General features: G+C 36.0%; 1 protein-coding gene across 1 annotated transcript in view; it reads left to right on the forward strand.

Annotated features, from left to right (window-relative positions):
- Window positions 1-17,563, forward strand: part of VPS8 (VPS8 subunit of CORVET complex) — a 265,592-nt gene that overhangs the window by 198,194 nt on the left and 49,835 nt on the right. Inside the window, exons 43-44 of the mRNA XM_090275034.1 lie at window positions 1,808-1,977; window positions 5,143-5,308. Of these exons, the coding sequence (XP_090131160.1) occupies window positions 1,808-1,977; window positions 5,143-5,308 (336 nt within the window). The remainder of the gene's footprint in view (window positions 1-1,807; window positions 1,978-5,142; window positions 5,309-17,563) is intronic.

Here is a 17,563-nt window from a genome sequence, read left to right on the forward strand (position 1 = left end):
AAAAAAAATTTGTCTTTTAATCCTCACCTGATGACATGCTCATTGATTTTAAAGAGAGGGGAAGGCTGGGAGAAAGAAGGAGAGAAACATTGATGTGAGAGAGAAACAGTAATTAGTTGCCTCTCAGAGGCACCTCAACCGGGGAGTGAACCTTCAACCTACATGTGCCTGACTGGGAATAGAAGCTGCAACCTTTTGGTCTATGGGATGACATTCCAACCAACTGAGCCACCGGTCAGGGCAGAATGAAACTAGTTTCTATTTCCAAGCCTGTCCTAAGGCAGAAAAAAGGTATTTGTTTTTCTTTGCACCTATACTTTTTCTTTAAAAATTAACATCTATTTAGTGGAAGTTTGCAAGATTAAAATGTGTGGGTTTTAAATTTTTTAAACTTCTCTTAACCTTAATTAATTAATACATATTTTATATATGCACATATATTCTAGAGTGTGGAAGTGCATCAAATTTGGATCCATTTTATTGTTTTGATTTATTGGCAGAGGGACAAATATCTTTGAAATCAAAAGTGTGAAAAATTTTCTGGAAAAATAATTGAATGCAAAGTATAACCATGAAAAGGAGGGTCAGCATGAGTATAGAAAAATACTTTTAAACATCCTGAAGCAGATAATTGCCATTAACCAAAAATGATCATCGGTTTCTCTCTTAACTGAAAACTGTCTATAGCTTTAATTCTCGGTAGGAGCCAGCTTGAGGTACAGATTTTTTTCTTATTGTACTTCAAAGTAACTCACAAAGCCACCTAGGAAAAGTGCCATTTGGGCATGGTAGATACAATGCCTGCTTTTTTAATAATCAGAGAGAAGACAAAGTAACATTTGGGTGACGGAACTTTTCTTAGGGTGTTGTAAAAACTGCAATTTTGCTCACCATAGCCACATGAAGCCAGTACCCTTGCATGTCAGCAGAAGGAAAGCTGAGTGCAAGGCAGAAAATTTTCGTGAACTTTAGGACTTTGGCAGACAAGGAAAAGATGGGGTTCATTGGAAAGAATTATGTTTAGTTCTAACAGACCATTAGAACTAAAAGTTCTGCATTACAGATAAAGAGCTAGGCTATGTAGCAAGGAGGATGGTCAGTATATTTTTCCCTTGGAGATTGACAGAAAATGTACATCTATATGTAGGATATATATGACTGTTGAGATTTAGATATAGTGTGAACACAATACTTTATAAGCAAATAGAGCCTTAAAAATGACTTAATGTGGTCGCTGTGAAAATGTCTTTATGTGACTTAATGACAAATGTCACAGTTTTGAGCAGATTCAAATGACCTGTAAATGCTGATCAGAAAAATGTGATCTCTCTGCCCAAGGGAAGTGAAAACTGAGTAATGGCCATTAGCTTTTCCAATGCAAGGTTATTTGAAATATTGCCACAGATGCGGTTTCTATTTTTAAAAAATCAAGGTATTTTTGTTATTTGTTACAACACTTCAAGCCATTGAGAGAAAACTTATTGTATACATGTAATAAATAAATAGATTTTGGCTTATCTAATCATTTGAAAGCAATCAGTACTGAATTAAGTCACAGAATGGCCAAGCACACATTTCTCGGTATATTTTGAGAATCTTAATGTCTGCACTGGTCATTAACTCTGTACATTAAAGTTAACCACATAATTTGAAGTTTTTTGATGTTTGTTTAATTTCATGCCTTCATAGTGTATTTTAATTTTGGTTGTTTGTGGTTGAAAACTAAACAACTATTATCTCCTATTTATCCCCTCTGTCTCTTTCATTTTATAAACCATTTTTTGTTTTTTGTTTTGGTCTTACTTAGACCCTGCTGGAAACAACTACTAGCCTTCTAAACCAAGATCTCCATTGGTCACTGTGTAACCTGAGAGCTTCAGTCGCCAGAGGACTGAATCCCAAGCAGGATTACTGTTCTATATGTTTGCAGCAATACAAGAGACGCCAAGAAATGGCTGATGAAATTATTGTCTTTAGGTAAGAGAGAGAAGGAAATGTTACACATATGGGGTGTGTGTGTGTGTGTACATGTATGGTATTACCAGGCAGGAATGCATGTGAATACACAGCCTCAGTCAATCATTCTAGCAGTGGACAAAACTCTTACAGACCTTACATTCTGCATGGGAGTCAGGAGGAATGGCTGTTAGGGTGTAAATAAATACAAAGTAAATAAAGTACAGGTAAGGGGATGGAAGGATGACGTGTTTGGAGTGAGAGTGCTGTTTTAAGACAACAAAATGAGGAAAAACATCTCTAAGGAAGTGACATTTTGAGCAGAATGAGAGAGGTAGGCGTGAAGGCTCAGAATATATTTTACAGGTAGAGCTAACTTGCTGATGTATTAGATGTAGCCCGTGAGTTGCCTGAACTGGATGAAGAGGGTACTGTTCCCTTAAGATGAAGAACAGGTGTGAGGAATTGGAGCCATCAAGAGTCCTGTCTTAGAGATGTTAGGTTTGAGATGGCTAGTCAACATCCAAGCAGGGATGTCAGGGAGACAGTTTGTCTAGTCGGAAAGCTGGAGACATGTACTGGAAATATAAATTTAGAAACCAACAGCATATAAATGATAGTTAAAGCCACAGTGCACAGAGAGAAGAAATATAGTATTAAAGTGAAAAGTTTGATCTCAGGAGCAAAGCCAGCTCACCTGGAATACATGGATAGAGGAACTGTAAGATAAACTTGGTAGCCAAACTTCTTGAGTTCAAATCCTAACTTTTCTACTTAGTAGGTATGAAACTTAGACAAGTAATTTAATCTCTTTACATCTTAGTTTTCTCATCTGTAAACTGTGATGATAATGGTACTGCTTCCTAGGGTTTTGTGAACATTAAATGAAATAATTCACATAAGGCGTTTGTATCATGGTGACATACAGTAAGCTAAAACTATGTGTATTAGCTGCTATTATTATAGATACAGGAAGAGTAGTAGATTTGGTGGTAGGAAAGGGAAATAGTTCTCCAACAAAGAGCCCATTTATTCAACAGGTATTTACTGGGCACCTTCTGTATGCCTGGTACTGTTCAAGGGCAGAGGGTGCAGTATTAATGAAACAAAGGATCTGCTCTCAGGGAGTTTGCATTCCATTGGCAAGGACAGAAAACAAGTAAAATGCCAGATAGTGACTACTATGGGAAAAAATAAAACATGTTAAAAACATATTAAGTGAGATAGAGTGTTTGGGGAGGAAAGATATTTTATACAGAGTAGTCATAGAAAGCCTCACTGTTAAGGTGACTTATGGACAGACGATTTAAAAATTATTAATAAATATGTAATTAATAATTACCATGAATTAAATAAAAGATGGTATACAGGAAAGACGATGTTTGGAGCTACTAACTTATAAAGACTCATTAGGGGAAGTCTCACTATTCAGGTGACATTTGATCAGAGACCTAAAGGAAGTGGCTGTGCAGTATCAGGGAGAATGCCTCGGGCAAAGGGTCAGAGTGTTGACAAGCGCAGAAAGCAAGAAGCAGGTGCGCTCTGGGCATATTGAAGGATTAGTTGAATGAGTAGGTGAGTGCTGTCTGAGCAGAATGAAGGAAAGGACTATTGATAAGAGCTGACTTCAAGAGGAAGAGCAGAGGTCAAATCATGTAGGAATTGCGTGATTATAAAGAATTAAACTTTTAGCCTTGGCTCAGTTGGTTGGAGCATTATCATGTACACCAAGAAGATGTGAGTTTGATTCCTGGTCAGGGCACATAGCTAGGTTGTGGGTTCGATCCCCAGTCAGGGTGCGTGTACAGAAGGCAAACAGATTGAATTCTCTCTCTCTCTCTCCCTCCCTCCCTCCCCCCCCCCCTCTCTTCCCTTCTCCCTCCCTCACTCTCTCCCTCTCTCCCTCCCTTTCTCTTTCTCCGAAAGCAATAAAAAAATGTCCTCAGGTTGAGGATAAAAAAAAAAGTATTAAACATTTACTCTGAGATGAGAATGCATTGAGTGGTTTTGAGGATAGGATTGACCTTATCTGACCCATGTCTTAAGGATCACTTTGTGTGTTGAGAATGGACTATAGAAAGACAAGGGTAAAAGTAGAATGATCATTTAGGCTAGTACAGTAATCCAAGTGAGTAATCCAAGGTAGTAATGATGAAGTAAAATGTAGCTGGGTTCTGGATATGTTCTTAAGATAGATCAGAGAAGATTTGTTTCTAGATTGGATGTGAGGTGTGAGAGAAAGAGAATAGTCAAGGATGACTCCAAAATTTTTGTCCTGAGAAACTGGAAGAATGTAGTTGCCATTTATTGAGATGTGGAAGGTTAGATGAGGGCATGCAGTAGGGGCAGAATGGGGTGAAAATCAAGAATTTTGAACTGTTAAATTTAAGTCCATTAACATCCAGAGGAGATTCTTGATGAGACACGTGGATGAGACGTAGGAGAGAAGTCTGGACTGAAGATAATAAATTGGGCATTTTATCAGCATGTAGGTGGTATTTTTAAACTATGGAACTGGGAGGAATCACTAAAGGAGCAAGGGTAGCTGTAGAAAAGAAGCATATAGAGGAGAAAGACTGTGAAGACTACAGAAGAGAAAAGGATTGACTTCTGACATTGTAGGTCAGAGAAACTAGGGGGATCAGTAAAGATGACAGAGTCATACTCAACACTCATGTTGGGAGGCTCATTTGTTAACTTAATGTAATCAATAGGGGATTTCTTCATAGAAATAGGGTAAGAATTGACTAGAGCACTGACATTTTTGTTAATGCTTAATCAAATCACAGCTTTTGCCTTGAATTTGATGAGGCAGACCGCTTGTGTTATTATCAAGTTACTTATATAATTATGATATCCCCAATTGACTTCTTTTCAAACTCTCTAAAAGTATTTTATAGTTTTAGAAATGAACAAAAGTTTAACTCATCCCCCAGGAGATTTGTAGTCAGAGAACTGTGATTCTGTTCTTACTAACAGCTAAAGTATACAAATATGTATATCCGGTTTTTAAAAAAGAAAAGGCAGCAACAAGTTTATTCCCTTTCTTATTTCTTAACCTGTACAACCATCAATGCATTTCAACATATAAGAAATCTCTGTGACTTATAAATACACTCCAATATAGCTTACGCTTATGAGTTTTATGATAATGAAAAGTGCAAATTGATTGCCTTCATTTTGCAGCTGTGGCCATTTGTATCACTCATTCTGTCTGCAAAACAAAGAGTGCACCATAGAACTCGAGGGGCAAACAAGATGGACATGCTACAAATGTAGTTCGAGTAACAAAGTAGGAAAACTAAGTGAAAATTCATCTGAAATCAAAAAGGGAAGGATCACTCTGTCACAGGTAAGGTTTGTTTTCATGGCAAAAAGGAGATGGTTTTTCTTACAAATGTCTGGTATGCCTGGCCTCATATTTTTCTGGTTCTGTAGGCTTCAACAAATTTACCTGATGGGTACCTAGTGCATGACATCTATTCATTCCTATTTAGAGGAGAAGAAGTTCTCCTCTATGTCTAGCACCGAAAAACAGAGATTTGAGAGCAACAGAAGCCATTTTCTGCCCTATAAAAAGCTTAAGATCTATTTGAACAGAGAGATGTACACACATCAGCCTGTTTAGGATCCTTTGAGAAAGTAAGAGGTCAACAAGTCCAAATGCTGTGGTACTGCTGAGTACCTGTGTGCCAAAGGGTGCGGAGTCATTACTTCAAAGTAGGGCTCATGGACAAGGTACATACACAAGGGCTCTGTACATGGTTTTTCCAGCTGGGTAACTTTCCTCAAAGAACCTGATGCAGTAGTGTTCATGTGAGGAATTTCCATTGCCTTTGGAATGTGACTAATGGACTAGATATGGTTTTATTCACTTTACATCCTTTCTTTCTTTTTCTTCTTAAGCAGGCAATGAAGCAGAGTTTAAACTCTACTGCTTAATAGCTTTGGGGAGAAAAGGAATTGGCAACATGAGGGGCTCTGGGTGGAGGAGAGGGGGTCACAGGGCTGTGGCTTGATCACTGTGCTGTTCTCAGTCTACTTCTTTTCAAAGTGAGAGATGCTGTCGCATTTGCTGTGTCCTGCTCTTTCCCGTGCACCACCCTGTCCTGTAGTCACCCTTAATGTCACATGTGAAAAGCTGGACTTGTTTTTTATCTTTGTTTTATCACCTTTCAGTGTTGTATCAGAGGCAGACCCAAGAAAGCTGTCCATATCTTGTTTCTCCTAGATGACAGTTTGACATTTCTGTACTCCAGGGGTAGGTACTCATTTACGTATCCACCCATTCTATATGGAACAGTGTGCCGGGCACTGTGCTAAGTGTTGGGGATACAATAATAGACAAGACATTTGCCTTGTAGAGTTTATAATGAATGAAATTATAAATAGGTTTTGAATAAGTGTTCTCAAGTTCTCTCTGGCATCAGTTCTGTCAATTCCATTCAGACGCTAACTCCCAGAAGTTAGCATCAGACTGCCCAGGTATAAGAGCTCATGGCCATTAACTGCCCTCACTTCAGACACCAGTCCCAGTCAGGGCGTCCAGGTTACCCACACTCAGGTCTGATTTAGCAAACTCAGGGATTCCTGTGACACCCCCCGCCCCCCTCCTGCCCAGGTTCAGTAATTCACTAGAATGGCTCATAGCACTTAAGAAAATACTTCACATTTACCTGTTTATTATAAAGGATACACTGCAGACATAGCCAGATGGGACGACAAATGCGTAGAGTGAGGTATGGGAGGGAGGCACTGCTATACCCTCTCCCAGCATACTACCTTCTTAGTACATCAATGTGTTCACCAGCCCAGAAGCTCTTTGAATCTCATTTTGGAGGTTTTATGGAAGTTTCATTATGTAGTCATAATTGATTAAATTATTGGCCATTGATGATTAGCTTGATCTCCACCCTCTCCCTCTCTCCAGAGGTGGCGGGGGCAGGGGAGGATGGAACCAGGTAGAACTTTAATGGCCTGATCTTTCTGGTGACCAGGTGCCATTCTGAAGCTATATTGGGGTCCCCAGACACCCATAATCTCATTAGCATATTACTCAGAAGATTTCAACTATTTTAGGACCTATGTGACAACCAGGGACAAAATCAAATTTTTAAAAAAATTACATCACAAGTACTTAGAGATGAATATGCTGTAAGAGCAGATAACCAATAGATATGATGTAGACATGGGAGATCATGGAAGGCTTCCTTGAAAATGCCATGTTAGCTGCCCCTGAAGGAAAAAAGAAATAAGGTAGACACGTTCAAGTGCAAGGGCGATAGGAGGAGGCGTGTTAAGGCAGAGGGAACAAACATACAGCATCTCTACTGTGAAGCGGAAAAGAACGTGGTACTAGACATTGAGCGTGATTGAATCTAGAGGGTGAAAGAGTAGTATGAGATATGGATAGTGAGATCAACAGGGACCACATTAATTATTTTTATGTTTGTACTAAAGAAATAGGGAAGATATTGAAGGGTTTTTAGGAAGGAATGATCTGATCACAATAAGTTTATTTTTTAAGTAGTATTTAAAAAAAAATAACTGCAGAATTAAAAAGGAAGCAAGAATGGAATAGGACGACCAAGAATATTGAAGTAATTTAGAGGAGAGAAGTGGTAACTTGTTCTAGAAAGGTAGAAATTGGGATGGAGAAAAGAGTACATACTTGAGATGTGTCTAAGATGAACACAAACATCAAAAAAGAATTCACTGTTGAACCTAGGAATGTCTGCAGGACATAAAGGTAAAGATGTTTAATATGGTTTCCAGATTGAAAATGTGGTTAACTATACATCTAAAATGCTTTCTTCTTTGCATTTAGGGAAGGAAAGATGGGTCTTGTGATTTCCAACATCTTTCCAAGCTGAAACCAAATACAGATGGGAAACCTTTATTTATGCAGATACTTAAGGCATTACATCTTGGGGCACTTCAGTTTTTTCTCTCTTTCAGTTACATCCTATGCATAAACAACTTGTGATTACATGCATATTGTGGCCTAGATATTACCATTTAGATTTTTTTCCCAGATAGCCCTGAGAGGTTAAAATAGACATTTTTTTCTTTTTTTAAAAAATACAATTGCATATTATATATGTAATTATGTGTTTTAATACATAATTTATAAAGAGTAAAATTCACCTTCTGCTAGTTTTGACAGCCACCTTTACAATCAAGATATGGAGCAGGCCCTGACTGCTGTGGCTCAGTGGATTGAGCGTCGGCTTGCGAGCCAAATGTCGCTGGTTCGATTCCCAGTCAGGGCACATGACTAGGTTGCACGTCAGGTCCCCAGTTGGGGCCGCGAGTGAGAGGCAACCACACAGTGATGTTTCTTTCCCTCTCTTTCTCCTTTCCCCTCTCTCTACAAATAAGTAAATAAATAAATAAATAATTTTTTTAAAAAAGATATGGGGCAGTATCCCCTATATTTCTTTATAGTCAACCTCTCCTCACACCCTCAACCCCTGGCAGTCACTGACTCATTTGGAATATATTTTTAATAGGGTGTGAAATAAGGGTTGAGGTTCAATCTTTTGCATGTGGATATACATTGACTTGCCCTTGTACCTTAGTGAAAAAAAATCAATTGACTGTGTATGTGTGGGTCTCTTTCTAGACTTTCTATTCTGTTTCATTGCTCTATATATCCTTTCTTCAGTAGTGTAGCTTTAGAGTAAATCTGGATATCAGGTCATGTGAATCCTCTAACTTTTTTTTTTCTGACATTTAATTATTCTGTTGCCTTTGCTTTTCCATATAAATTTTAAAATCATTTTGTCAATTTCTACAAAAATCATGCTGGGATTTTATTGAGATTGTGTTGAATATATAGATCAATTTGGGGAAAGTTGACATCTTAATAATGAGTCTTCCAATTTATTAACATGTCTCCCAATTTATTTAGCTCTCTGATTTATTTCATCTGTGTTTTGTAGTTTTGGCATATAAATTTATATATGTCTTGTAAGATTTATTTCTAAGTATTTAATGACTTTGATGCTATTGTTTATTTTACTGTTTTATATTTCAATTTCTAATTGTTCATTGCTGGAATGTAGAAATACAATATATTTTTGTATATTGACCTTGTAGCCAGTAACCACTACCTTAATAAGCTTACTTATTATTTCTAGTACTTTTTGTAGGTTCTTTGCTCTTTTCTACATAGACTATTATCATCTGCAAATAAGGACTTTTATTTCTTCTGTTCCAATCTTATACCTTTTTTTTTCTTCCATTATTGCATTGGCCTCCAGTACAATATTGTATAGGAATGGTGAGGATAGATATTCTTGTCTTATTACTGATCTTCTGTGGAAATTGTTCAGTTTTTGATCACCAAGTATAATGTTAACTGTAGTTTTTTTGTGTGTGTAAGCTTTATATTATGTATAGACAGACATTCCCTTCTATTTCATGTTTTTATGAGATTTTTTCATGAATTGATGTTAAATTTTGAAGCCACTTATACTACGTTGGGTGCGCTGGTCGTACATCCCCACACCTCATAAACTGAAGAAAGACAAAAGTCTATTTAATTGTCTTTTCTCCTGCCTTCTCTCAAAGGATCTAGAAAAGGGAAATTATTTTGAAATTGTTTGTACATGTCAAAGACAGCTTTATTTCTGAGGTCATCCCATTCTCCAGGGCAGGAGAGATGAGTCAACCTTTGCATTCTTTAGGAAACTCCAGTAAGATTACTGATCAGATCTTCTTGAAAATCTCTGTGTGATGCTTCCTAATAATGAAGCAAGCTAGAATGAGGACTATTTTGGATTTCTTAAATTTTACTCTAGCTGTCCGACTCACTTTTTTTTTCTTTTTTTTTTTTTTTTTGTAAAAAGATGTAGTAGGTTAATAACACAAGAAGGAAAGAGGAAGTGAAATTTATCAAATATATGCTTGAGTTGTGTTTATGCTAATATTCACAACAACTTTCAAGGGTGATATAGTCCCTATTTTACAGTGGAAGAAATTATATGTAGCTCAGAGAGGGATGGCCAATATTTGAACTGAAGTTTCTAGGACTATCTATACCCCCAGTTTTCCTTCCTCCACCTTGTTCTATTTTTAACATTCTGGCTGTATTGAAACATGGTAAAGCTGACTTTTAAAATACATCCATACCATATTGACTGTGCTAATTAAAATTTCTTATCATTGTGTGAGCCACTCACATTTTTAATTGAAAAATGTAAAATAAAATGAAAATGATAGCACTTATTAAACTTTATTTCACAAATGTACTTTGTTCTCTTAATTTCCTTTGACTATCTATTTACTATGAGCCCTGGTTCAGTTCCTGGCCCTTGTATAGGGGGTAACAGAGGTGAGGGTCCCAGTGATTCTAACACCAAGCTGAGATGGCCAGTCAGCTTTCACATGTTGCTGTCTACCCCCAGGAGATACTGAGTGCATTTGATGCTTCTCGCTACCTCTGTAACTGTGGTTTTGGTGCATAGTCTTTTTTCTTGCTGCTCCTTTACTCACTTCTGTTTTTCACAGCTGGTAAATATGCATAACCAATAACTCCGATGTATTAGATGCCTTCCAACAGGTTTGCACAGATGTGATGGGAGTTATTCCCCCAGAAAGCCTGCTTTTCCTCTGGAATAAGCACTTTTCTTCTTTACAAACAGGAAAAGAATGACTCATTTCATTCTTCGCTTATCTCCTCTCCCCCCATTCTGGTTTAAAGCAACTCAGTGTGAAACGTAGGTCCACAGAATAGACCTTGCAAGTCTCCATGATTTTCTGTTTTGCTTTCTCTACATGTTACTCACAGATGAAATACATTGGAGCAACTCATTTCAACTGACAAACTCATCCTTCTATTTTCTCAACAAATGTTATTTCAACCTTTGATTATTACTTTATTAAATTCATAGTAGCAACTGAACATCTTCATTGGTCCTGATTAGCATTAAAAGAAATTATGTTGCACTGCATCACAAGAAACGACAGAAGCTAGGGAATTGAAACAAAGGCAAACTAAACAGGCAATGAGAGTGGAAAAAGAACTATAGGTACGGGGAACATATTGGGGGGAGGTCAACATGGAGGGGGAACGGGGAGAGGGAGGGAGATGATATAGGAATTAAGGATCATGGTAGGAGGGAATGGAATAGACAGAGAGAGGTTGAGAAGAACTATATGCACAACTAATGGACATGGTCTAAAAGGGGGGGACAACTGGAGGGAGGGGGGCCACAAGGTGGAGGGGAGCAGAGGGAAGGGAAATTGGGACAAATGTAATATTATAATCAATAAAACACATTTAAAAAAAAGAAATTAACTTGCTATTCATTTTAAAAATAATAATTCTTAGTCAACAGGCAATTTTATATAAATTCAAAGACACCTTGAAGATTTACTAGATTTTAGTTTTAACATTATTATATTATCAACAAGGCTTACAGTTCTTGAGAGCTAATACAAGTTGTTACTCCTTTTAAAACTTCAAGAAACAAGAGCATTAGAGACACATTAGGAAGTTTTTTTATAATATATTGCTTGATATCTTTTCAGATTTGGATAAGTCATCCCTTATGAATAGAGAGTCAAGTACTTTAGTCAAATATCAGAGGTCTTTGTTTTTTTCAATAAAAGGTAAGTATCTGAGGAAGATAGGGAGTGGAAATAAACATATAGGCCTGCTGATCCTTTAATAATCACAAAAGGAGGGAATTAAATGAAATAAGCTGATATTTCCCCTGGTACTTGGAGTGGTTTGTATTTTTTTTTTTTTAGAGTTGTCTAAGAAAAAATTTTTTATTTGGGGTAAATTTATTTAAAATGTTAGAAGGAAATATTTACAACTTCCAGGAAACTTCAGTAAATAACATATATTTATGCTCACTGTTCATAATTTTCTGTTAACCGTTGTACATTGCTTATTTGGATTCTCACTATAAATCAGATATTTGGTTTATATGCTGTTTAATGAAATAGGAACACTTGTTCTCATTTGTCCATTTTTAAGAAATATTAGCTCCCTGTTATTAATATGTTAGATTGAAATTAATGCTAAAAAATGAGATTTCAGTTTTTGGTGAGAGCAGTATTTCTTAAAAGAATATCTTCTAAATTAAATTTAGAGTTAAATAAAGATTAGTATATCTCAGAAATGCAGAGAGATGATGAATGATTCTAACATAAATGAATGTTTTTGAGAAGACTGTTGCCCATTTTCTAATAATCTTGTTATACTTTAGGCTGAACACTATTCTTGGTACTAAGTGCACATTGGTGAACAAAAAATATATAGTTCCCACTATCATGTAGCTTACCATCAAGTAAGAGAGCTAGACAATAAACTATGTCAAATATATAATTTCAAATTGTGATAGGTATATAAATGCCATAAGGGGAAAGAAGAGAATGTTTTGGGAAGAATAACATGAAGGAAAACTAATTTGAATTGGGTAGGAGGAAATGTCTGTCTGCAGAGTTGATTTTTAAGCTAAGACCTGAAAGATAAGAAGGTATCAGCCATGAAGAGAAGAAGATTACAAGCAAGAGAGAACTGTAAGCACAGTGGAAATGAGGAGGGAAGTGAGTGACTTGTTCCAGTAGATGAAACACGGTGACTAAAGGGGAACATGGAAGGAAAGAAGTTGAAGAGGTAGGCAGGGCCAATCCTGCATAGCCTATAAGACTCTGGCAGAGTTTAGTTTGCATTCTTAACGTGAAAATAGGAAGGGTTTAAAGCAAGGGATTCATATGATGCATTGTAGTTGTGGAAGATGGATAGATAGCAGCATCTCTATTAGCAGGCAAGTCTTCATTTCTTTGCCAGAGCAACGTAAAAAATAGATTCTTAACAATCTATAAATTTGTGCACTTCCCTTTGATCCAAACAAGGCTTGTGTCCAAGAGACCAAGAATGACAATGGCACCAGGAAAGTGTTTCCAGTCTTTTTTTTTTTTTTTTTGGTGAAAAGAAAAAGAATTGTTTATTTAACAGTTATATAGATTTAGTTATTTGCGGATTTCTGTTGTTAAGTCTTATATTCTTTTAAACACCTATAAACACATATTCTTGCCTCCCCCCTACCAAACCAGGCTAGCTTTAGAAAAGTTAGAGAAACCGTTTCCCTACTTTCCAAACACAGTTCAGCTTTACCAGCAGCTGCCAATCACTCTTCTGATTGGGGAGGTCCTTTCTGTGCTGGGGTGCCCTCCAGCTCTCAATGCAGAACCACCTGGATTCTCAGCCTCCTTGCAAACTGCCTTCTTCCTGCAAACCGCATGGCGAGAGCCTCTTAAAGCAGCCTGGAGACCCCTTCTCCAAGCCACATGGAGAAGGCCCCTGAGAGAGAAAGAGAGAGAGAGAGAGAGAGAGAGAGAGAGAGCGCTCCAGTCTTTATGTAGAACAAAAACTTTGGTAGAAATATGGGTGAAGGGCATTAAAAAAATTTTCATTCTCCAATTAAGTTTTTAAAAATGTTTTAACTTTACCTGTAATCAAAGGTATACAGGTTAAAACAGCAATAAGGTACCTTTTTTGTTTTTACTTATTAAATAGGTGGCAGGTTTTTAAAAAATACATATTAAACTATCATACATTAAGAATACATATGCATTTATATTAATAAGGATGTGAGGATAGACACTTTAATGCACTACTAATGGGGACACATATTAGTAAAGTTCACAATCTCTTATCCAAATCCCTTTGGCCAGATATGTTTTAGTTTAGAAGAACATTAAAATAGTTATTATAATTGTACTCTATATGTTCTAGAAGCTGGAGGAAAGATTGAACATGTTAAATAGAGATACAGAAGTTATAAAGACCCAACAGAACATCTAGAGGTTAGAACTATAATGTCAAGATAACACACTAGAGGAGACAAATAGCACGATGGACCTTGAAGAAGAAATGATTAGTGAACTTGATGGTATGGCAGTAGAAACTATCTGAAATCAAACATAGAGAGAAAAAAGACTGAAAAGAAATGAATACAGCATCAGCGAACTATGAAACACCTTCAGGTAGCAAACTATGTGTATAATTGGAATTCTAAAAGAAGTAGGGGCAATTATAATAATTTTTTTTTTAAAGCGTGAAGAAATGTAATACAGAGTTCGAATTCCAGCAATGACCAGGTAGCCTGCATTGGACAGCCTTTCTGTAATAACAATTATAAGCTCTAGACAAAATATATATTAAAAAAAAACACATTGTTTAGAGAACACAAACCTTAAAGAAGGCAAGCCAACTAGAGGAGCTCAACATTTGTCCAGCTTTTCCCTTAGGGCACTTCTCAGTTTGCCTTGGAGTACTACTGGGGGAAAAGAGCTCAAACAGAAAGTAGCATTCTAACTGAGATGAAGAAACAGTGCTCAGAGTTCAATACCAAAGCAGCTGAAAATTGAGGGGGGAAATCTCTTCAAGCAATATGTCAGGGAAGAGAGAGCTCCAAATCTTTTTATAGATTTCAAAAGTGCACATACACAATAATGTTCCAAGAAACTAAGCAGAAAGTAGCATCAGAGGAACTCAAGAACTAAGCAGAGATTTCATTTCGGCACTGCATAGTGTTGTTTTGAGTACAAGTCTTGCCAAATAGGGAAATTGGTAAAATACCACATTTTGCACTGAAACTGAGCTTTATGGCTAAGGGTTGCCCTAAGACTAAAGGCGAAGCAAAATAAGTCCTGTCTGACAAAGCCAAGGCCCACATTATCATAGGATCAATGGGAAGAAGGAGGAAAATATAACTCAAAACCAAGAGAAAAAGCATTAATAGAAGCAGATCTATGGATGAGCCACATGTTGGAATTGGCAGTCAGGTACATTAAAATAGAACTTAGAAATATGTTAAAGGATTTAGAAGAAAAGATCAGCAGAATGAATGAACATATGGGGAAATCTTAGCAGTCAAGTGGAAACTATAAAATAAAATGAAGTGTTAATTCTAGAGCTAAAAACATAAAATGAAAGGTTTGTTCCATATCAACAGCATTTTTAACACTGAGACAAATATTATCAGTAAATTTGAAGACATTTCAGTAAAAATAATCCTAACTGAAACAATATCAAGAATTCTAGCATATATATCATTGGAGTTCCAGAAAGTGAGTAGAGAGAAGTGGTAATGGGGTGACTTAAAGATGTCTGGAATTTTCCCACATTTTGTGAAAAAATCAACCTATATATCCAAAAGCTCAGCAAATCACTGACAGAATAAATATCATACAAAGAAAATCACGCTCAGATACATCATACTCAAACTGCTAAAACCAAAGATAAAAAGGAAATCTTTAAAGCAGCCAAAGATAGACAATATTAAGAATGATGGATGACTTCTCATTTTAATAAAATGAGGGAAGCCAGAGGACAATAAAATAGCATCTTTGAAGTGCTAAAAGAAGGGTAATATGGGGGCATATATTGTATATCATATATAACATTCCCAGTGGGGTCTAGTGTAGCATCCCATAATCAAATGCTTATGTTGGATAAATAAAGACTATAAAGAGCCTCATTTCAGTTCAGGTCAGGTAAATGACTTTTGGTTCCAAGAGTTTTTAAAAAGAAATCCTTTTGGTTTCAGAGCATTTTAGATTTCAGAATTATAAGAAAAGGATTTATAGATCCATCTTATCAGGAGAAAAATTGGAAGTTTGTATTTTTAAATGTCTACACCTTTAGAAGCAGGGATCTATAAGAATCTGTGCCATGGAAATAATACGTGAAGAATGTTTGCCACATGTTATGTACAAGGATGTTTATGACAGCATTTTAATAATAAAAGGATTGAAAACAACCTAAATGTTTCAGTACCTCCCAATAGTTGGTTAGATTAATTATGGTATATCTATACAATGAATGGATTCCTATATAGACATGAAAAATCATGTTACTGAAGAATATTGATATGGCGGAATGAATATTTTCAACATGTAACATGAAAATATAACAAAATAGTGTGATTCCAATTGTTAGTAGTTATTGCTAATGTAGTTGGATTGTGATTTTTATTTGTTTTGTTTTGCTTTTTTGTATTTTCTAAATTTCCATTAGTGAACATGTATTCCTTTTATAATTAAAAAAAATAAGGGCTTTTTTTTTTTTTTTAAGAAAAGCCAAGTGATATGGTTTTTCTATTGCTAGAATTCTTAAGATAAGATTGCTTCTCTAAGATAGAAATCATTTTATTATTGAAGATCCCCAAAGTTCAGCATTATTATTAAGGCCTAGCTTAATATATCAACCATCTCCCCAGATCTAGGGTCTGCACACCTGGATTTAAAGTGTCTCTTTTAAGCTGCATTGCCTGAGGCATTTCCAAAAGGAATCCTGTTAAATGAAAAATAAGACCTTTCATGAGCAATACTGAACCATTTCTGTTGCCACTTCAAACACTCTGACTTAATCTCCAGAAAACAGCTTTCTCAGATTGTCCAGCACCGCATCTAGTTCTTGGCTTGTTTTTAAAAAGTCTGCGGATTCTTTCATGAGATTTTTTTTAAAGCTTAAATATCTACTTTGCTTTGAAAATCTATTCTCTCCCTTTTCAAAAAGAGCATACCAGGAGTTAAAATTGGATCACATTTAGCAAGCTACATCATACATCTGGAGTAAATTCCAGAGTATTAATGTCATAGTATGTTAGAGCAAAGACTGTCAAGTCTAATTTTTGCAGAACTGCTAAATCAGAAAGGACAGTCCGGACAGCCAGCAGTTTCAGTCCCTGAGCTGAGGTATGTTTTCTAAAGTTATTCTGAAAGTCAGAGGGGAAAGGCAAAAAAGTCTGCAACATGGTCCTATTTGAAGAGCTTGATGCCACAGTGATAAGAAATGTCTTCTTCATGTATACTGTAGGAACTTAGAATTTGACAGTTAGAATTGGGAGAGGCTTAAGAACTTGAGTCCAGTTGCTTATCCAATACTGATCCCTCTTTTTTCATCATTCTAGACAGGTGGTATCTAATACCAAACTACTTCTAGTAATAATTTCATTTTTCCTTGAAATTAATAAGTTGATATTCTTTTTTCATGTATGTATTAGTCTCTGTGTACTTAATATTTGCTAGGATTTGCTGTTGAAATCATTTGGACTTGGAGTTTTCTTTGTGGACAGATTTGATAACAGATTTAATTTCTTTAATATAGGGCTATTCATATTTTCTGTTTTATCTTAAGTCCATTTTCTAAGTTGGTTTTCAAGGAATGTGTCCTTTTCATTTAATTTGCCAAATTTATTGGTGTAAAGTTGTCCATAATAAGGTCTTAATTGTCTTCTAAATGTCTGTAAGTAATGCTACATGCAGTAATATATTATCTTTCATTGCTGGTATTGGTAATCATGATCTCCTTTTCTTTATTGATCTAAATAGCAGTTTACCAATTTTGTAGGTATTCCCAACTATGGCAACCTTGTTAATTTTCTCTGCTGTTTTTGTTTGATTTTGGCTTATTATTTCCTTCCTTTTACTTAGTTTGGTTTTCCTTTGCTCTTTTTCTAGCTTCTTAAATTGGAAACTTAAGTCCTTTATTGTAAATCTTTCTTATTTTCTAGTATGGCATAAAAAACTATAAATTTTTTTCTAAACACCATTTTAGCTGTATTCAACAAATTTCTTTAAA

The sequence above is a fragment of the Furipterus horrens genome, unplaced genomic scaffold (assembly GCF_987537825.1).
Source record: "Furipterus horrens unplaced genomic scaffold, mFurHor1.1.pri manual_scaffold_1, whole genome shotgun sequence".
Classification (NCBI taxonomy): domain Eukaryota; kingdom Metazoa; phylum Chordata; class Mammalia; order Chiroptera; family Furipteridae; genus Furipterus; species Furipterus horrens.